Here is a 22,496-nt window from a genome sequence, read left to right on the forward strand (position 1 = left end):
CCTCTGCATGAAGGGCTTAAAGATCAAAATCAGTATCTTGAATTGGGCTCTGAAGAACACAGGCAGCCAGTACAAGTTACAAAGAATAAGTTGAATATGCTCGATATATATTGGGCTTACTATGTGAATCAGCCAAATATCGTGGGTTCGCATCAGCACCAACCTAACAGCAGCTAGCACTTGTGTGTAGCCATTCCATGTAGCTGGGCCTACTGCATGAATGTTTTGTTTGCAATATGGAGTGCCAGCACTTGGAAGCATTTTTCAGATTTTTTTTTTAAAGAAGCCTCCATGTGGAATGCATAATGAATGAAATGCCCCTCAGCATTGGGACTATGTCCCACGGTAAGTCCCACTGAACTAGTAGGATTGATTTCTTAGAATCATACTATAAAAATGCAGTCCTGAGAGATCTGCCCTGGGTACTTGTAAGCCTCTGAACTCGGAGGCTTACAAGTATCCTATGCAGAGTGGGAGGCGCATCACACCCACCACTCTGCATTTAAGCTAGGCAGGCATTTTTGGCAATCTAGTGGAGGCTTCAGGGAGGGAGAGGGAAGGAGGCTGGGGTGGCCATTGGATTTCTTGTATGGCTGCCTCCCCACTCTCCTCCCATCCCCATTCCCGGGAATGCCTCCTTTTCCCTGTCTCCGTGCTGTTTTCCAAGAGCAGAGAGGTGGCCAGTGCAGTTCTCTCCACACCTGCTACAGGGGAAGGGGGTGGGGAGTGTAGTTTCCTCGCTCTGAAGTTGGAGCCCCGTCTCCAACCTTGTAGCCAGGAAACCGCACAATCCTGTGGCCCCCCAACGCTGTCTAGGGGCCACAGGATTGCACCCATAGGGATTGGCGACCGCCTCCAAACTGGGAGGCGACCGCCTATCCAATGCAGGGCAGGAGAAGCACGGAAGGGAGTGTCCCCTCCACACTTCAGCCACCCTCCATTTGCAGTTAGACAGCCGATTTCGGCTGTCTAGCTGCGGGGGACAGGGGGTGGACGCCAGACACCGGATAGGAAGCGTTGGAATGGCACTCCCGCCCTCCCCGCCCCCAGAAACACCTCATTTTTGCCACTCTGCGCTCCTCTTCCGAGCGTGGAGCATGGGGCTGTTCCATGCTGCCTACGAGGCAGTGCAGGAGGAGATGGAGATCAGTTCTCAGGGAATCGACCTATCCTATGGCTGTCTAGCCGCTGACTAGCGGCCACAGGATTGCTCCTGTTAAGTGTCTTTCAGCATGTTCTCAGAATAATAAAAAAGTCATTTTCAGTGTTTAAAGTTAAACATAGTCAGTGCATAACTGAGGGAGAGCAACATACCTTCATGATGAAGGCATACAATTTAAAGAACCCAACTAAACAAATCCTAAAAGAATTCTAAAAGCAGCTGAATTGTTATTCCATATATGAGGCAAGTTAAGCAAAATAGTGTATCTTTTATTTGCAGAAAAGTTGAAATTACACAGTTTTGAACAAGAGGTAGGTTTATAGTTAACACTTGTTTTTAAAACCAATTTGAGTTTCAAAAATCATTGACAGTTTGAATGGTACTATGAAGGAGGCTTAAGGATTTCATAAAGGGTTGCTAGTTCTGCTCAAGCTTCTAACTACTTTTACAACTCTAGTTATAACCAGTTCTTGGTTTTTACAAAATACTTTCCATAAGTACACTGCATCACAGGGAAACCCACCAAACAAATGAAATTGAAGTGCACATTTAACCAGAATATGAAGCCATGATATGAAACAATTAACTTGCATATTACACTGAAATCTATAATACTTAGTTCAAGCAACGTGTTAAGGACTTAAGCATAAACAGGTTCAAATGGATTTATAAATTAGGTTGCTGTACACACACACAGTTTATAAAAAGTCAGTAGCCTTAATAAGAAATTACCAAAAAGCACACATTTGTAGACACATTTTACAAACTTTTCAACAACAGTTCTTTATGTTACTGAAACTCTAATGATTTAAAGTCATCTTTCGAAACCTGATTTAATTCTTCAAAACAAATTGGCACTACCATTACTGTGATATTTTGGATATAATATGCACTCAGTTCTATAACACATGAATATCAAAATGCAGATCATTAAGGATGAAGAAATATGCTACAAAGAATGCTTTTGATTTTCCTATTCTATTTGTCTTCCTCCGTTGATATACTGGTAGTTGAATTAAAACTAGAGATTTAGAGAGTGATTTCAGATGATTCATAAGAAAAAATAACCAATTTTTACATTGAATTACCTAAGTATGGGCTTTTAAAAATAGCATAATTATAATATTAATGCAAAATAAACATACAATGTAAAATACATTTTAAATACAAAATAAAATATTCTGTACAAATACAAATAGGTAATGCTAAGACATCATAACTATAGTACTGAAGAGGTTCTTTGTATTATGAAGATGCTTTGGCTTCTTTATCTAGTGGGGGAAATTCTTCCACTTCAGCATTAAACATCAATTCTGCAAGAAAAGAAAGAGCAGTACGGGACATTAAAATATAGTGGAAAATACAGCATTAATGAATATATTTTGTAAATTTTTTTTACATTTTTTAGCAGATTACTCTAACTATATCAGGCACCACTCTTGACAGTGGGCAATCCAATGGGATGCTTACGTCCCTGCCAATTCTTTCTGCCCCCCTCCCCCCAATTCCCTTCTGCAAGCAGTGGCTCCTGCCAATTCTGTTGCACAAGCGGGACCCACTGCTTACGGAAGGGAGATTTAGTGCTTCCTAGGGGAAGCCCCGAAATAAGCGGGAATGCTTGTTTCCGAAAGGAGGCAGGTAAGTGGAGCTTCCTCATGCAAGCTCCACTGACCTGCCTCCTTCCAGAAACAAGTGTTACCACTTGTTTCAGATTTCCCCAGAAGCACTAAATCACCATTGCGCAAGCAGTGGGGGTTGCTTGCACAATGGAAGTGGTGGGGCTTAAGCACCCTGCTGGATTCTGCCCAAGGTTATCAATCTCTTTCTGAGAACATGCGTATAAAATAAATCCTCACAAGTGAAGTCTTGGGTTCTCCACCTACATACAAATGCTTTTATTTCAAACATGTATACAAAGATACACATAATATATAAAGCACCATACATATAGCACACATAATATATTCACAAGAAACCGTACTACAAAATAACAGAACACATCTGTTTTGACAAATAATCTTCATATGAACTCAATAAAGACTATTTGTTGAAACGGATGTGTACTAATATTCTGTAGTTTGGTTTCTTATGAGTATATTGTTACATGTGTTCTATATGTATGGTGTTTTATATATTATGTGTATCTTTGTATATATGTTTGTGATAAAAGCATTTTGTATGCAAATAGGGTCATGTTATGGTGCAATAGGTATTTTGAAGACCCACAAATTGTTTACTTTGTATCTTTGGGTTCTCTAGCTACTCCTTCTTTTCTAACCATATCACAGCGCCCAGGCCACTACTAAAGTCTTCTCAGTTTCTCCTTATCACTTGTTACTACGAAAATGTTGTTCTTTCTTCCCTCAGAATTTGCAGTCTATACTGCTATAATCACCCCCTTCTTTTCCTCCTCCCCTGCAACTCCCTTGATCTAAACATGTCTAGGGAAGAATGAGCTAATCTACTTGGGAAGTTGCACAGAGCTTATGAATCACAATTTGACTCCCCTGTTCTGTACCTTCACTATGATCTAACTGGGGCCGGTAAGACAAGAAGAGCCAGGAGATCCCAACGAGAAGTGCTATCACTAGATTAACCACAATCCAGGGCTGAAGAATCTGTTCCTCCGCACCTGAGGTCCTGGAAAAAAAGTACAAGTATTTATTATAGCCAAACTAGATATGACAGCATCAGTTCCATGTGTTTAAACACTATAAATGTAATAATGTATGAAGTGCCTCTTTTGCACTAAGAAGAGCTATACATCTATAGAAATCAAATTATTAATCATTGCATTCTGTCTTTAAGTATCTACTCATCTATCTAACAACACGTACAATAGATATTAGGTAAAAATATTATATGCAGCAATACAGGTTTCACTAAAGGCTGAACTAGACATGACGGCAGCAGTTTCATGAATTTAAACAAGGAACTGCTCCAATCACATAAAAAGGTTTGAGGAGTCCAATTTTAACAGGAAAAAGAGACACATGGGTGAGGGATGCTGAAGCATCCTTGGGCCACTACTTGTCTCCTGGCAGCCCTTCTCCCCAAGCCTTTTGGCTCACCTGAGGTTACTTTCAATATCAGAGCTCAGCCGAGGAGAAAAGTGCTTGGGAAGAGAAGTTTTAGGAAGGTAAGCTATGAGTGGAGGCAGGGTGATCAGATCATGCCTCTCACTTTCTACAAATCTGTGATTACATATAGAACTGATTCTGTCATGTCTAGTTTGGTTTGATGAAGGCTTTATAAGAATAGTCATTCCTAAGGTAACTAATACTTCACCTCTTTCTGCAGGTCAAATTCTTTGAAGAAGTCCTTGCTATAGGGGCAGACTGACCACTATGTTGGCACAATAAAACTCCCCCTGCCCCCCCTTTAATAGTCTCACATTGCTGGCAGTTACTTGAGCCCAACAGAGCAATTTAAGTGCATTACATCACATGCCATGTGACAATGATATATATTTTGTTTGATACAAATCTCAAAGTGGTTGATCTTTAAGAAGAAAAAACCCGCAATTCCTACCAGAGGCTTCCGTTCTCGGAAGGTGGTGTGTAGAGGTTGATTCTATCACTTGTCATTTGCTGGCTCAGAGACAAGACAAGAGCAGCAAAGTACACTGAGAAAAATGAATGAAAAATGAATGAAGTCATGTACTGGTTGTTCATAAATACATCATTGTGAAATTGATTACACAACCCCAAAGTCACTGCCCTCCAACTGCTCTGTACGTTCACTGCCTAGATTTCCCTCTTCAGCACCACAAAAACAAACAAGCCTGATGTTTTCCAGTCTGCTATCCAGTAAGGTCGCTATATATCCTTCCTGCTGTTATTGTTCTAGCTGATATTTCTTAAATATTCAGATCGGGGAAACAGAAGAGTGAAATGTGAGCTATCAGTCCACAAAGGCAGTTTACTACTCTCATCACAGCCATTCTTAAAAAAAAAAAAAATCCTATATAAACAGATGACCAACACCCTAACATTACTTTTATATATCAAAATATGGTAGTAATCTTTGTGGAAATAATGACCGTTATAGAAAACACAGTAACAGCATTTATGTCAAAACGAAGGACCTGAGGAAAGTTCTTCTGAAACTCAGCAATGAAGATGTAACCAAGTCACATACATTCGTAGTTTTCTAATACTTCATTTTCAAGCTGTGCTTTCTTACTCACTGAAAGAGGCGATTGCTGCTGGGTCCAAGGTAAGAAAGCCCCTTACTGCTACTGATGCTTTAGCCAAGTCAATCCTGAATAGAGGATATGAAATGCATTCATTTAAATGCAGGACAACAAGACACTGAGCATCTCTACACCAGCCTAAAATCCCACATTTAAAACGGGGCTTTCTGCTTCCGTTTTAAATGCAGGACCACAACGGACTCCCCTTACACGTGCTTTCTCCCCGCCCTTTCCCCCCTTCTTTCCCCCCTTATCTGAGTCTTCCATATGTTTCATTATACAGCCGCTAGATGGTGCTGTGGTCTAGCTCCTCTTACTGTGGCTTTTCCTTTTTCACAAGGGAATTCAAGCTGAACTCAAACACTGTAATTTGATTGCTCATTATCTCCGATCCTTTTAAAAATGGAATAAAGGTCATTTAGTGCAGGAGACACCCTGGAGGTTGTCAACGTACTCTAAAGGGTCTGCAAACTTCTGTGAGTGAGCAATCTCAATAGCAGAATAAAAGCTCCATGTGAAGAAGCCCACTGAGTGATCAATGCAGTGTATTTTATTCCGATATATCTGATATTTTATTCTGGTATATATGTCAAATTCTGATAAACAGTAATCCAGGCTCCAATGAAGTCAATGACAAGACTCCTACTGATATTAATGGAACTAGGTTTAATCTTAAAGCCCCAGTCTTAGGGGTTGCTGTGGTGGTAGACAAGTGGCACAGTGACTACTTTATCAGTGCACTGTCAAGCTCTGTGACAGTGTTATAAATGAAGCCAAAGGTCACTCCAGTGCAGTGGCACTGCCAGGCTTGAGGGGTTCCTGGGTAAGGTGTCCTTCGGGGTAGGGCAACAATTCAATGTCTTCCCTTTTTCTCTCTCTCTTTCCCTGCCCCCGCAATGGTTGCCACTTGCTCACTCACTTCCCCACACCCATTGCTTCTCAGGAAGCTGGTAGGGAAGACTTTTCCTTCCTATTTACTTACGTTTTACAGAGCTTGCTGAGCATGTTGGGCAGCAAAGCACCCAAAAACCTCTGTAAAGTTTCCCCCACCCCCAGAAAGGAAAAGGTACATATTTTTTTTCCTTTCTCCCATCTCCCCCCAGCCATATCAAGCAGCAGGGGCAGGAGCAGATGATTGTGGAGTTGGCCCAGAGGGCCCTGAAATGGCAGTGGTGATAGTGCAATGTTGGTGTGTGTGTTTGCATTAAAGAGGTCAAGCACACAGCAGAGTGGGCTGTCCTTGTTAGGAAGAGAGCAGATGTGGCTGGAGTTTTGCTATCAATGTGCTCAGCTTCTGTTTAAAGTTAAAACCCACACAGAAGACATTGCTCCAACCAGCTCTGCCATTTGGGGGGGCCCTGGGCTGTGGAGCCCTGGGCCAGCCCCCTTTAGTCCAGTCCTAGTGGTGCCAGTGTTCCAGTGCAGAAATGTGAGTCAATGGTACCCTCACAGCAGCAGCTGGTGCTATCAGATGTGTAACAATGGCATCCCTCAGTGCTGATGCAGAATTGAGAAAAGGAAGGGAACAACAGAGCACAGTGTGATGTGATAGGACTAAGAGCTAGTTTACATACAAAGCATCTTAAAGGCCAACACAGAGCCAGTTATATACTGTTGCAACAATCCCTATCTACAAGATCAGTCTTCTAATAATTTCCGCATATAATTTATTTTCACGGAATAGGTGACTTTAGAAGGAAACCATAAGCACTGCCATAAGTCTAGAGAAATGAATGAAAACTGTACCTGTCAAAAGCTGAAACAGTGCTAATTGTAAGCAGAAAGTAAAGGAGACACTGAGCAGGATATGCCAAAGTCTTGTACTGCAGCAGCAAGTTTGAGACAGTCGACAGCTGATTCCCTGCCAGAACATAAATCACTATGATGTTCCAGACAGCATAACCAGCAAGGAACCCATGTGTAAAGAGACCAATCACCCTAAATGGATGAAAGCATATCAGACTTCAATATTGTACACAGTTAAAATGTTCAGGACGTCACAGATTTTAAAAGGAAAAAATACTTCTATGGTTTCACCATCTTAAATTCTATTTGCACCTTCTCCCAATTTAGTTAATAAACGGCATCGAACCACTCAATACCAGCCTTTGTACTTAAGGCACAAGTTTCTTAATATACCTTTACAGCTCTGGTTCCATGGGTTGTGTTCCTATTACTATATTTAAAATCTCTTCAGTCTCAAGGGAGAAAGGGATAAAAGAAAAGCTTGCAGTTAATCAGCTCCAAGCAAATATTTGGAGCTGAATATTTTTCTAGCTGGTTGGGAAAAATAGCAAATCATTATACCTAGAGACAAATGGCTGCTTCACACTCCTATAGTCCTCTGAAGGAATTAACTTGTAAAGTACTTGCAGACTATTGTGTGTGATCACATAGAATATCCATCTGCATTTCACTATGTGTTTATCTATCACACAACTTCTTGCAGAGCAATCCTAACCCCTTTGGATTCAGAGCTCAATGGGGTTAGGATGGGGCAGAAGTGCCCCTCTGCTGGCAGGGCAATATGTCTATCCCACAGGTCCCTGGTACGCCTAATGAAATGTCCGACGATGTAGGAGTACTGCTGGCGGTAGGCCCCAAAACAAGATGTTGTGGAAGTGGCCTTGGATTCAAAGCCCCCTTACTCCCCTGAAAGGCAGCACAAGTATTTTCCCTCCCACTGGATCCCAAGGTAAGCAGTTTCTGTTAAACTGGATATTGGGGCTGATCATGTGATTACCTAGATGTTAATGGCATGGGTCTGAAGCACTGGGTTGCAACCCCAGAGTAAAAACCAAATTGCATCCCTGCACTTCAAGCCTCAGTATGAAACTCCTGTCACTGAGATCAATGTCATAGAAGCTGGACTAAGCAAAGCTGTGTCACCAGAATCACAGCTTGTACTATAAAGATGTCTGAGAGCTCACTTTGATTTTGCAAAGGGAAAATACTATCTCCATAGAGTTCTAAACAAGGTCGGAGGAGTAGCTGCAAAACTAAATGCCTTTCTGGATTATGCAGGGACACCTCTATAAATAATAAATGTGCAAGCTTTTGAGATTTCCAGATCTCTTTTAAGCTTGCACATTTTTTGTGATCTTTTCATTGACCTAATAAAGGTATTACACTAATATGGATTTTGGAATTTTACTTAGGGTCAACACGGCTGCCTTTGGTTTTTCCACATTAAGCAATTACATTTTGGCAAACGGAGACAATATTTAGACTGTCATGGGGGTGGGGGGGAACGGATAACAATTTCAGGAGTAGAAAGCACTGGGACATTTCATTCACGTAAACCCACTTTAAATAACTAATCTTGTACCTAAAACCACGATGAACTGACAGTGCCACATCCTTGGTGGTCCAAGAAGCCTTCATATCCATAAATACACCAATGTTTTCAGTGGTTTTAATCAAATCTTTGCGGTCAGCTGCCTGAAATCGTCCTTAGGAGAAAAAGTGACATTTAAGCGATTGTCAAGATAACCAATGCTAGCGCTATCTATTAGCTGTTCAAAATTGCATTACGAGGCTTTTTGGCAAGAGACATTGCATTGAGACTTCATCCATTTATTTGCTTTTCCCATTATTGTTACTATACCAAAGGTACTATCTTTTTATCACTTACTTGAGAGTAAATCCCATTAAACTAAATTAAACTTATGTCTGAGTAAACATGCAAAGGATGGCACATTGAGGCTTTTTAAACATCATTTGTTCATTCCCTTTTCTTCTTCATTGAAAATAACAGAGTAAAGGGAGCATTTTGGTTTTTTTTATCATAATAATAGTGGCATATAATTAAGCAGCACTTAATTTGGCGCTGCCACCAGACACCTTTTTTCCCCATCCTGATGGGAAAAGCATTAAGTGCACAATTCTATGCATGTTTAGACAGAAAACAGTCCTACAAGTCCGAACATACCCCAGCCAGCTATGCTGTCTAGATATGAATAGGACTGCACTCTAAGACAATAGCAAAATTTGTACTTGAAGGAATTCTCTTAAGGCAACTAAATCAACTTATGTGACAAACTTACACTGTAGCCCATCTTTGCCCCAGCTGAGAAACAAAGGCAGGGTGGCCAGAAGCTGCTTACATAAGATCTAAAAGGCTATTAGGAGAAGCTACAAACTGCTCCTCTAGTTACCATTTTAGCCTCATTGAGCACAATGGGGGTTACTTCCGAGTAGACACACATATGTGCTGGAAAAGCAAGGGGGGAACACAGGGATGGGAAACCAGCCCCTTTTCTAACTGCAGGATCTCTATAACCAAGGTGTGAATTAGTTACTTCCTAAGGGAAGAAACCAAGCCAGGGAGAATCTGAGAATCGCAGGTTCGGTAAAGCGCTTTACAGGCTTCGCAGAATCAGTGCTTTAAAGTCTGTATTCAATTCAGGGGGACCTCTGTAAATTCTGATATGGGCACTCAGAGGGCAAGCCTCATTCAGCACAATGGGAGTTACTTCTTAGGAGACACAAATGGGTTTGTTGTGGGAAAGAGCAATAAACACAAGGACGGGAAAACAGCCCCCATTGTAACCCGATGCTGTGCAGGATCTCTATAATGAAGGAGTGAAGTAGTTACTTCCTAAGGCAAAAAACCCAAATAATGGGGAATTGGAACCTTGAGATCATGCTTTACAGCACTTAAGGAATTTGGGCTTTAAACTGTGCCATTTCAATTGAGGGGGATATCTGTAAATTCTGATGTGGGCATTCAGGGGACAAGCTTGATTGACCACAATGGGAGTTATTTCTGAGTAGACACTCACTGGTTTGTGCAGGGACAGGAAACACACAGGAAACACCCCTTGACCAGGGTCACAGTGAAAGCCACACCCCTGGGCGGGGCTAGCATACCCGAGGTAAATGCAGGGGTTGGGGCACACAGCAACTATACCAGGGAGGACCCGACTTAAAGAAAAGAATCTGACTTTAAGCAGTCTCAGGAAATCCGGTCTTTCCCTTATAACCTGCGAGTTGGCTGCTGGATGGCTACGACGTCATATATCCCTAACGACCTCCAAACGCAGACAGCTCGAAGTAAATCGCTCATGAAGACACCCCCCAGTGGTGCAATGTCTGGCCCTACAACCCCCATGATCCCTCACCATTTGCTCTGCTGGCTAGGACTGACGGGAGTTGTAGGTCAAAACATCTGAAAGGCTACAAATACCCCACCCCTAATCTATATCCTGCCTTTTCCCCCATGGAACTCAAGGTGGTATAAAATGGGTTCCAGGTGGCCTTCCATTCAGGCACTGATCAAACCGTATGTTGCTGTGTCTTGTGCCTTGATCATAAGGTTGAAAGAAGCATGACACTGTTTGCTCTGATTTCAGAGCAGATTTTTTTTAAAAAACCAACTCACTAAAGTCCTTGAATAAACCCCCCAATCCTATTGGAGTTTCAAGAATTACAACCATAACATTGCAAACAGCAGGATTATTATAAGCCACTTGCCTATTCTCCTGAGTGTTGTAAACTGGGATATGTATGTGACTCACTCTGAATAAAGAAAATGCTAAAGTAATCATTTATAAGTGGGGGCTTTTTGCGTTTAAAGGGTGTGTTTATATTTTATAATTTATATAAAAATAAAATGAAACAAAAAGGATGCCAAAAGGCACTATTGGTCAAACTTCTAAACCAGTAGTTTTCAAACTCTCTGACTTCAGGGAATCTTTTCACATAGATTCATCTGCCAAAGAACCCTTGCATGCCTGCACAAGAACCTGTGTATTGCAGCAGATACTGAGGCCTATTCTAGGGTGCAGACAGTTCATGTGGGACACTGGCTTGGACTGCAGAGCCTTAGAACAGTCCTACTTAACTAAGAGTGTGACCTCTCCTGCAACTTTAGAAATATAAAATGAATCATAAAGACACAGTCTGAAGTCCCTTAATTCCTACATGTTGAGAGATCAGATAATAGTAATACCCTATTATTCAGCAAATCAATCTAAAAGCATGCATTAAACCCTCCCAACTACGTGTGTTGTGCTGTTGAAAGACTAACAAATTACTTACGATTCTTTTCAACAAACACCTTGCTAAGAGGCTGGCTAACACCACTTGGAACAGAAAACACGGGATGGTGTTCTGAGCCCTTTACTTGCTCATCTTCAATTATATCTTCTTCCTCTACACCCAGTTCATTGGAACTTTCCGCTGGCCGAGTTTTCCTGCCATTACACAAAGCAGAGAGAAGGTTATTCTTCCCTTTAAGATTGGTGACCAAAGGCACATCACACCACATCTTTATCATGGGGTCAGCAGCACTGTGCTGAAATGAACTAACATCTGACCTGAAGCACTGACTTGTTGTATGCATCTCTGATCAGAAGCTTATGGGAATTAGTGTACTATACGCATGATCTGCTGTGTTACTGGACTGTAAATTGCATCTGATGTACAGACAAATTTCTCCACAAGCTTGTCATGCACGCTACAAAAAAGGTGCACAAAGGGAAATCCCGGAAATTACAAATCTGTTATCGTTTGGTTCTAAAGATGTGGGTTCTGGAGATGGAAGGCTTTTCTAGATTTAAGTTCATGTGAGTTCATAAATTCAACCTGAAAAGCCTTCTGACTATAGGGTTGCAATACTGAACACGCTCACTTGGGAGTAAGTTCTGTTGAAACCTATGTGACTTCTGAGTAAACATGATTAATACTGGGCTTGCAAGTGTCAAATGGAAAGGCCTCCCCATCATAAGCTGCCCAAATTCAGCTTGAGAGTAAAATGGTAGAAATGTGCCAGCCATACTCCAAACACCTCCAGACAAGGATTAATGAACAGTATCCATTAGGAGGGTTGTGATTGCTATCTGCGTGTGCAGTTGCACACTAACAGAATTGCAGGATTTTTATTTTTTATTTGGAAGCCGGGGAGGACAATGGAAACCAAACCACATTTGTCTCAGGAATATCACATCACTTGAGAATAGGATTGTTTTATTTAATTAATTAATTTTTATACTGCCCAATAGCCAAAGCCCTCTGGGTGGTTCACAAAATTAAAACCACAAAAATACAACAGAAAATACAATATAAATATAATAGATTAAAACTACAGAATAAAAATATAACCAGAGTAAAACCTAGCAGCAGTGCATATATTTAAAACGAAATAGCAGATTTAAGACAGCAGAGCTAAAAAACTGGAATGTTAAAATGCTAAAAATGCCTGGGAAAATAAAAAGGTCTTCACCTGGTGCCAGAAAGAGTACAAAAGAGAGATGTTTTATGTCCTAATGTTGTAAGGTTTACAAGTCTACACTGCACTAAAAAGGAGTGTGTTAACCTGCAGTGCACATAAATTAGACATTCATATATTAAAAAAAAAACTTAAATGTATTTATTGTGTTTCTCTGGCTGGAGCTAAATCTTCTGATCTTGAAAATATTCAAGCACTTGCAAAAATATTTTGGCAGTCATGCAAAGGCAAATGTAGCATATTGGCTAAGAAACAAAGTTGTGAGCAAAAATGTCCCCGGTTCAAATCTTGCCTCTGCCATGAATTCATTAGTCCTTGATAAACCACTCCCTTTTAGCCTCCATTTGCAATGTGGGGATAATAATACAGGCCTACTTTATAGGACTGCTGTAAGGATAACTGGGATATATATGTGACTCACTCTGAATAAAGAAAATGCTAAAGTAATCAATTATTTATAAGTGGGGGCTTTTTGCGTTTAAAGGGTGTGTTTATATTTTTAATAAATAAATGTAAAGGACCAGAATGAAACACTATCACAGGCTATAGTGTCAGACAGTAAAAACAAAGCATGCTGTTATGAAATATTCTGCAGGGAAACGTAAGTCAAGTTGGAAATTCTCACTTTACTCTTTTCCGTTGTTTACGAGTTACTGTTTCTTCGGCTGGTGAAGGATCCATGCCATTTCCATTCTGTTCAATGAAAGATGTTTCAGATTCTAGAGATTTAAAATGGAAAACATGACAATCTGTACTGCAAGCCACCATAAAAAAATGCAGAAAGAAACATGATGTCAGAGGGGAAAGGTGAAACAAAGCACTTTTCTGAAATTCAAACATCACGTTAAAAATAAATACCTTATGTATTACCATTGGCTCCTTACTTTCCTCCAGGGAGCTCAACAGGACATAAATAGTTCTCTTCACAACAACCCTGGAATGTAGGTTAGGCTAAGAGATAATGGTAAGAAACCCAAAGTAAGAAACCTCAGAATGCTTCAGGACCAAGTGAGAATACGAATAAGGGTCTCATCGATCCTAGCCCAGCACTCTAACCACTAACTGGTGCATGGGTGCGCTCTCTCTCATATATTTATATCAGCCGTCCCAACCCTGGTGCCCTGTAGATATGCTGGACTGCAACTCCCATCATCCCCAGCCAGCATGGCCATTGGCTGAGAATAATGGGAGTTGCAATCCAACACATTTGGACAGCACGAGGTTGGGGAAGGCTGCTACAATGCATGTGCGCACCCACTCACTCTCTCTCAATGTGTGTGTGTGTGTACACACATATTTATACAAACATACCATAATTTATAAATTAACTGACTCCAAAACACAATTGTATTTACTTGATGTGTGTTTCATAATGCAAATCATAGCCTTTCCTATTAAGAATCACTTCTTTTATGTTAGTGATGACACTGTCAGTGTACCATGAGCATTATAAACACTCTCAAAGAGTGTTCCTATGCCTAAACGTGCTTCCGGACAGAGGACTTCTAATGCTACCAAAGGCATTACTGGTAAAAAAAGAAAAGATGCATATGTTGATCCAGTTCAGACGATTAACAACCCATATTTGTTAACTGTGGGTTGATTGGGTGCGGTTGGGAGGAACCAAATGTGCTGTTCTGAACCTGGAACTCTGGGCTGTTGAGGGAGAAATAACTCATTAACCCTGCAACAAACCATTGGTTAAAACTCTAGCTTGTTTCTCCCTCAGTTCTGGGTTCAGACATGATGGAAGCAACCCAGGAACAGGGCATTCCTGGGTTATTTACAAAAAGAGAACTGGACGAGCTTGCTCCCAGACAACCCATGCTTTGTTAACCATGAGTTGTTTGATCATTCAAACTGGATCACACTCTGCCTGAATTTTTTCTGCACTTCTCCACATACCTGGAGGCACCTTCTTTTTCTTACGTTTCCTCTGAGGTGGGACATCTTGTACCTCAGGTGTCAGAGGCTCACTGCTTTCAGACGGCCGGCGGACAGCCGCTTGAACAATGCCATCTAAATCGCAGAATCAAAAGGTAACTTCAGTTAGCACTGTAACAATACTTCCTTGATCTTGAAGAATCGCACATAACAAATTTATCTCCTACGTAACTGTTGCTGAATTATCTGAATTAACTATTTATGAGAACACTTGCTACTTCAGTGGGTATTTACTAGACATGTACAGATGGTATGATCAAATCTTACCACTTAAAAGGCATGAGTTTTATGGAGAACGACAGGTAACTTATACCAAGAAATAACACGCATAGACCAGGATCCAAAAGGTTCCTTAGGCATGCACACCAGATTCTGTTCATTTATTTTATTTTATTTTCCAGTCACAGCTTTTTGTGTTGTATTTGGAAGCCCCAGCTGTTCACAGCTCCCTAAAATTTCAGAAGCAGGTTGTTCAGAACGGGGACCTCAGAGAGCTGGCTACATGTATGGAAACTCACTGTAAAACCCTTTTGATAAACTTGTACAAGTATAAAACCTAAATATGTCAACAAGATTTGCTTTGGCTAATATGCAAGGGCTGTGCTTGTAAGAGTGGCAGGTATAATTTGATTTCTTGGAAATGGGTTTAGGAAAATGACAGAATGCATTATGGCTGCTGCACATGAAGCATTCTACATAGGTCAGAATGACAAACTGGCAATACAACGTGAGAGATGTGGGAAAGTGGCAGAGCAAAGGAATTTTTGCTTTTCAACAGAATAAACAAGGGCCAAACTGCACACTACACTACAGCTGTGAGTGATATATTATTTGTTTGTTTGTTTATTAAATTTCTTAATCGTCCCTCTGGCCAGTCACCCAGCCACTCTGGGCAATATAGAATAAGACAACAGTTTAAAACAATAAAATTTCACATTAAAACATCGTATTTCTAAAAATACCCTAACCCACCCCAAATGCCTGCCTGAACAACCACATTTTTAATGTGTGGAGGAAGCTCATTAAAGAGGGGGCATGGCGGAGTTCCCTAGAGATGGAGTTCCACAGAGTGGAGGCCACCACAGAGAAGGCCCTCTCCCTCATACTCACCAACCTAACTGTCCTAGCTGATGAGACAGAGAGAAGGCCATCCGAGGCTGATCTTGTTGAGCGGCCTGTCTGGTGTTGCTGGAGGCGCTCCTTGAGATGGCTGGGCCAGAACCATACAGGGTTTTAAAGGTCAAAACCAACACCTTGAATTTGGCCTGGAAAACAACTGGTAACCAGTGCAACTCCTTCAACACCAGAGTGCTGTGATAACGCTGGTGGCTGCCTTTAATCAGGCGAGCTGCGGCATTCTGCACCAGCTGCAGCTTCCGAACCATCTTCAAAGGTAACCCCACGTAGAGCGCATTACAGTAGTCTAGATGAGGGGAGACCAGGGCATGTACTACCGATGGGAGCAGATGGTCGGGAAGGTAGGGGCGCAGCTGCCATATCAGATGGAGTTGGTACAGCACTGTCTGGCTCACAGCTGACACCTGAGCCTCCATGGACAGCTGGGAGTCTAAAATGACCCCTAGGCTGCAGACCTGCTCTTTTAAGGGTAGCTATACCCCATTCAACACCAGGTCAACATCCCCCAACCTCCTCTTGTCTCCCACCAAAAGTACCTCGGACTTGTCAGGGTTCAGCTTCAGCTTATTCCTCCCCATCCAGCCACTCACCGTCTCCAGACATTTGGACAGGGATTCTACGGCCAACCTTGGTGAAGATTTGAACGAGAGGCAGAGCTGCATGTCATCCACATATTGATGACACCGTACCCTAAACCTCTTGATGATAGCCCCCAGTGGCTTCACATAGATGTTAAACAGCATCGGGGAGAGAATAGAACCCTGTGGCAACCCACAAGTGAGCGGCCACGGGTCCAAAACCTCCTCTCCCAGTGCTACCCTCTGGTACCTGCCGGAGAGGAAGGACCGGAACCACCGTAATACAGTGTCTCCAATGCCCAACCCCTCCAGGCGGTCCAAGAGGATACCGTGGTCAACGGTATCAAAAGCCGCTGAGAGGTCGAGGAGAATAAGGAAGGAGCATTCACCCCTATCCAAAGCCCTCCTCATATCATCCATCAAGGCCGTTTCTGTCCCATGCCCAGGCCTGAAGCCCGATGGAAATGGATCTAGATAATTGGCTTCTTCCAAGTGTGCCTTCAACTGCATCGCCACCACCCACTCAATCACCCTGCCCAAAAATGGCAGATTCGAAACTGGGCAAAAGTTGTTCAGGACTTGGGGATCCAAGGAGGGCTTTTTTATCACTGCCTCCTTGAGGGCTGATGGCATCACTCCCTCCTCAAGGGAGGCGTTCACCACCACCCTGATCCCCTCACCCAGCCTCTCTCTGCAGCTCATAATGAGCCAAGATGGGCAAGGATCAAGTAAGCAGGTGGTCGGCCTTACAGATGAGAGCACCTTGTCCACTTCATCAGAAGGAGGAAGCTAGAACCGATCCCACAAAACCAGTTTACCACAGATAATATTAGCCCAATAGCCACTTTTACATTACAAATCGCCATCTGTAGAGAGTGCGGGGGGGGGGGGGGAATGCCAGCCGTTTCCTCCCTGAAACTTAACGGCTTGGGAGAAGGGTTTTTTTTCTCTCTGTTAGTGTTCCAGACCCATGTTTATCTGGCAAATACAGGTTTAGAAAAGCAGCTATGGGCTGACGGGTCTTTCAGAAGAAAAGTGGCTAATAGGGGAACAGGGTGCCCAGATGCAAAAGAGCACAGGGTTCTTGCAAGCTACACCTGCTGAAATTCCCTCTCCTAAAGGTGCAGGAGAGCCCTGACCTTTTTTGCATCCAGGCTCCCTATTAAGTGGAAGGATTTTAAGTATGCCCACCTTACCCCTTTTCTGCTGCTAAGTGCCCCATTCTTGAGAACTTTTTTCAATACAATAGGATCTGTCAGACTAACATTACTTGACTGCTGTATAACATTTAGCCTGTGCATGAGAAGGAACATCATTGTGTACTGATTTAAAAATAAAGCCAAGCCGAAACAGGTTTGATAGAAAGCCAGTGAAATTATTCTAAGAATGGAGAGGTCACATTACAACACTGAATGGGAATTAAGTTAAAAAACAGCATTTAATTCTGATCTAAGTGAAGGCAGCATGCATGAAAATACAATATTCTATACAAAGAGAATACTGTGTTAAATAACAGGTCTATTTGGAAGTAAGTCCCACTGAGTCCAAAGGGGACTACTCCTGGGCAAGTGGGCATAGCACTGTAGCCTAAGTCAACTAATTGTTTCTCTTCTGCCACACTGTACTAATGCATTACAAAGCCAATATAACAGCAGCAATATAAAGGAGATGTAAAATATTCTTATTGTTCAAAATATGAACAATGAATGAGTGAAAAAAACCTCAAAAGCAACTCTTGGGTGTGACTCCCTGTCTAGTTTCAAGCAAGTGATATGCTCTGAAAGGACAAAAATAAGAGAAAGGAGTCAAGCATTTCTTCTATTGCTCTGCCAGCACATATTGCTTTACGCAGAAATTAGGAAATTACAAGAAATTGAGGTTAATTGATATTAGGCAGAGACATGAAGTAGTGCACATCCACACAAGAGGCACTGTATCTTACAAGGCCTCAACTGGAAATGTAACAGCCAGAGCAATGGTAACGGTGAACTTTAATCTGAAATACAGGACGTAACAGACCACACCTACTGACTTAGAAAAACTAAGGGACAGATTGCAGTACTATGAATCTGTACTACTCCCTTTTCTAATTACCATGAATGACATGCATGGGAGTCATGGCGGTATACTGTTAACACGAATTACCTCCCCAGTAAGACATGAAGCATGGTTAGTTCAAACTCCCTTGGATATGCCTAATCTATTAGTGGATGTCGTATTGTTGGGTGAGCAACAGTGAACAACAAAATGGGGGGAATGTAGGAGAATGGATTTCTCTCTCTTTGCCAGATATTCATATTATAATTGATGAAAAGATCTGTGACCACCCCCACCCCCACCCCCAAGACTTGACTACCCTAAGCCAGACATTTCTAGCTTGCTGAACGGCTTACATGATACTGGAATTTTCTGTCAAGCACACTATGGGCCAGTTTACACAACATGCCGGGCTCACTGTGGGTTGTTTAACCCACGATGAGTTGTGGTGCATACCGAGTGCATGCAGCCACCATTATGAACATGCAACCCCCAATGGGGTTGTGGTGTGTTGTTTGAACAACCCCATCCGTCGTTGCATGTTCATAACGGCAGCTAACAACTCACGGTGAGCCCCGTGTGTGGTGTGGACTAGGTCAAAGTGTTATTAATCAAAATTAGAAAAAAAATTATCACACTATCTGATGAAGAGAGATTATTCTAGATGTTCTGAGTTGCTATTGATAAGCTTAATCAGGGCTTTAAGAATATACATTTTTGTTGTACTGTGGAATTGTGGTTCAATGTAAAGATAATTTGGTCAACACTGTGTATATTTCTTGCTTAAGAAACTGCTCAAAAAGGAATGCACAAGTAAGTCATCCAACCATATATCTTTTAAAATTGCCTATTAACATAGGAGAGAGAAAAATAAAGTATAATGAATTCAGTAATTAGGCAAATTGTTGCATCACCTGGAGGAGTGGTGGGGAACAGCTGGCCCATGGCCTCCTCTCCTTGCTGCCTCCACCCCACAGCAATGCCACTTAGGAGGGGAAAAAAGTCCCATCCATGCAAATGGGACCTTTTTTTGCTAAGGCTAATTGCTGTGTGGGAAATTTTCATAGGATTGCAGCTGGAGAGGGAAAGGTTAACCTTCCCCTCCCACTGCCATCTCCCATTTGGTGGTGTGGCAATTAAGTTTAGAAAATGTAGTGTGGACTATTTTCCAAAGCTTAATTGCTGCAGGGGGGACAGGAGGGGAGGAAGCGAGAGAGAAGAAAGAAAGAAAGAAAGAAAGAAAGAAAGAGACTGCTATGAACAGATGGGTATGTGTGAATGGGTGAGAAACAGACAGCATGTCAGTGGGGTGGGATATATGTGTGTGTATGTGTTTGGGGTGGCACTGGCCTCACCATGTTTGGCTCTGGCCCTTCCCATCACCTGCACTTCCCCTGTCAATCGCTGGCATGCAGCTGCACCCTGCACAGTTTTCTCCCAAGTGAATAATAACAAAGAGTCTTCTGGCACCTTAAAGAGTAACACATTTATTATGGCATAAGCTTTCAAGGACACTGTCCACTTCTTCATCAGATGCAGTCATCAGGGAATGCAGCCATTGGGGCGGTGGGAAAAATGCCCTGCCCCTGGCTTGTACTCTGCCACTCCTTCCAGAGACTAGGACCGGCCATCATGATTCATCTCTGGACTGACTGGATTGTATATTAATAGGTATACAGTAGCTGCTTGTATACCTATTAGTTGCTTGACTGCCTCAGTAATCCCAGAGCTGCTTTTATCCATGGAACAGTATTCTCAACACATTTGTTCTCCTTTCTGAATTACTAAGTGTGCAGAGCTCAAGCTCTTTGGCAAGAGATTAATATTAAACCAGACAGAAATAATGCCATCTGTTAAGAAGTTTGCATTGCAACCTCAAGCATTCTATATGTGCTTTCTCTACCATCCCCTGTATTGTTCTCAGTTAAACCAGCCTCTTACCTAATGAGTTTTTTCCCTTGGCCTTTTTCCTTTTTTGGCGACCAAGAGGAATTTCATCTGGAGTAAAAAAAACAAAAACAAAGAATTAGACATCACAGAAGTAATGATGATGATGATGATATACTCAGTATTTGTGTAACTCTTTATCTGGTTGTAATCCTTACAGTAGCCCTGTAAGGTAAGTCACTGTTCTTATCTGCCCTATTACAGATGGGGGAATTGAAGCTGAGAGGGAATGGTTTGCTTACGGCCATCTAGTGTAGCCTTTCCCAACCTGGTGCCCTCCAGATGTGTTGGGCTACAATTCCCAGCATACCCCAGCCAGCCATGCTGGGAACTGTAGTCCAAAACATCTGGAGGGTACCAGCATGGGCATCCACTCATGGGACCAAGGAGGTGTAACTGCACCCCCCACCCCGGATTCCAGTCATACCATCATTCTGAGAGCTGCAACTCGTCCTGTGCCTGCCCCATCTATCTCTACTTTCAGTTTCCAGCCATACAGAGAAAGCTCCGGACAGGACAGGAGGTCAATCAATTAAACACAGGAGGGGAGGATGCCCTTGAGCTTAACCAGTGCTGCGGGAGCACCTCCTTGTAAGGCAAAGAGATGGTAGCAGGCAGCAGCACACAGCAATAGCCATCTCATGCTGCACACACCTGTCCCATCTATCTCTCCTCTCTAATTCCCCATGATACAGGTGGACGAGGCCCAGCCAGGGGAGGTCGGTAAACTGGAGTGGGGTGGGGTCCCATTGAGCTCAGTTGAGTGTGGCTGCAATGCAAATGGTAGAACGTGGTCCTGGAAAGGCCGGTGAGGCTGGCAGGCCCAGCCAGTCAGCACTGCAGCCTTTTAGGCCTCTGGTTTGGTAGCCGGTGGGAGTGTCTGCCTCATAAAGCATCCCTCACTGACTGTGACTACGGAAACCACTGATTTCCTGCCCTGTTCCCACTGGCATAGGCCCCTGGCTGAGTTCACTTTATTTTTAAGTGAACCAATGAGTTGTTTTCTAGCCTTAGTTATTTATTTCATTTCATTTCTATACCGCCCAATAGCCGAAGCTCTCTGGGCGGTTCACAAAAATTAAAACCAAAGAGCGCACAATAAAACAATACAAAATATATAAAACATTAAAAACACAGTAAACAATACAACCAGAATAAAACCTAGCAGCAGTGCAGGGACTTAAAATACAGATTTAAAACAGCAAAGCTAAAAGTCCAAAGAGCTAAAATGCTAAAATGCCTGGGAAAATAAAAAGGTCTTCACCTAGCACTGGAAAGAATACAATGTAGGTGCCAGGCGAACCTTAAGGTGAGGTGTGGTAAACACACTGGAACATTGCCCATCTGGGAAGTGCAGAGGTGTTGCTTGAAAGGACAATCCCTGCCAGTCCCAGAATCACAAGGGAATATGCATTCCTTAGGTACACTGCCGTTTTGTGGTTTAATGCCCCACCCCCCAGTAAACATGTATAGGATTGGGCTGTTAATGTTGGTATGTAAAAACACCATACAATTCAATGCTTTCACCCACAAAGACTGGGAAAATGCTGAAAGAGAACATAAGGGAAAGGGAGTGATGGATGTCACATTACAAGTATGGCCATTCCAAATTTCATCCATGCTGATGGGCATTCACAGGAAGGGGCAAGGAGGAGCAACTGACCCCCTGGAGATGAGCCAAAGTCTCATTTTTTTTAAAGCTCTTGTAGAACCCAAGATATGAGGCAAAATGTGAGCCACTATTCTGCCTATTAATTTTGTGAAAAACTGGCTGCCACCTTTTAGTCCTATTAGCCAAAGAATGAAGTTACAGCAATGGTTAACACACCTGTTATCTGGGTGTGTTAACCCTTCCGGGTGTGTTAAACCCTTTTGGGGGTCTTCCCTGTTAGGGAAGTAATTCCAGCCTCATAAAAAGCAATTTAGAAATCCAGGAGTTCCCTGTAACTGGGTTTGGACAGTAGTGTGTCTACCAAAAAACAAAAGGTAGCAGCAAAGACAGGAGTTCATGATCTTTCTAACGCAGGTTCTTGTTAATATTTTTTCTGAGTTTATAAACATTTAAAAATTACCTGTGTGTAGATAAAGTTCATCATTATTATACCCAGGAGGCAGGGCTGTGGCTGAGAAAATGTGGGTGACACAAGTCCTGCAAAGTAGCCCAGTGCTGCTGTTCTTATTTTGAGGAGGGGGTGTGTGTACTGTATGACAACTCTGCAGTGTAGTCCAGTGTTGGAGTTTTAGGGAAATGCAGATGAGGCTGTG

General features: G+C 42.4%; 1 protein-coding gene across 1 annotated transcript in view; it reads right to left on the bottom strand.

The window, feature by feature from the left end:
- Positions 1-1,411: 1,411 nt before the first annotated feature.
- TMEM237 (transmembrane protein 237) overlaps positions 1,412-22,496 on the bottom strand; it is a 28,029-nt gene continuing 6,944 nt past the window's right edge. Inside the window, exons 4-13 of the mRNA XM_084817963.1 lie at positions 20,226-20,282; positions 14,494-14,607; positions 13,214-13,307; positions 11,400-11,554; positions 8,686-8,809; positions 7,104-7,295; positions 5,352-5,425; positions 4,694-4,787; positions 3,681-3,802; positions 1,412-2,475 (exon numbers count right to left, since the gene is read on the bottom strand). Of these exons, the coding sequence (XP_084674089.1) occupies positions 2,408-2,475; positions 3,681-3,802; positions 4,694-4,787; positions 5,352-5,425; positions 7,104-7,295; positions 8,686-8,809; positions 11,400-11,554; positions 13,214-13,307; positions 14,494-14,607; positions 20,226-20,282 (1,094 nt within the window). The 3' untranslated portion in view covers positions 1,412-2,407. The remainder of the gene's footprint in view (positions 2,476-3,680; positions 3,803-4,693; positions 4,788-5,351; positions 5,426-7,103; positions 7,296-8,685; positions 8,810-11,399; positions 11,555-13,213; positions 13,308-14,493; positions 14,608-20,225; positions 20,283-22,496) is intronic.

The sequence above is a fragment of the Heloderma suspectum genome, chromosome 1 (assembly GCF_057233095.1).
Source record: "Heloderma suspectum isolate Gila_16-S chromosome 1, 16-S_ref, whole genome shotgun sequence".
Classification (NCBI taxonomy): domain Eukaryota; kingdom Metazoa; phylum Chordata; class Lepidosauria; order Squamata; family Helodermatidae; genus Heloderma; species Heloderma suspectum.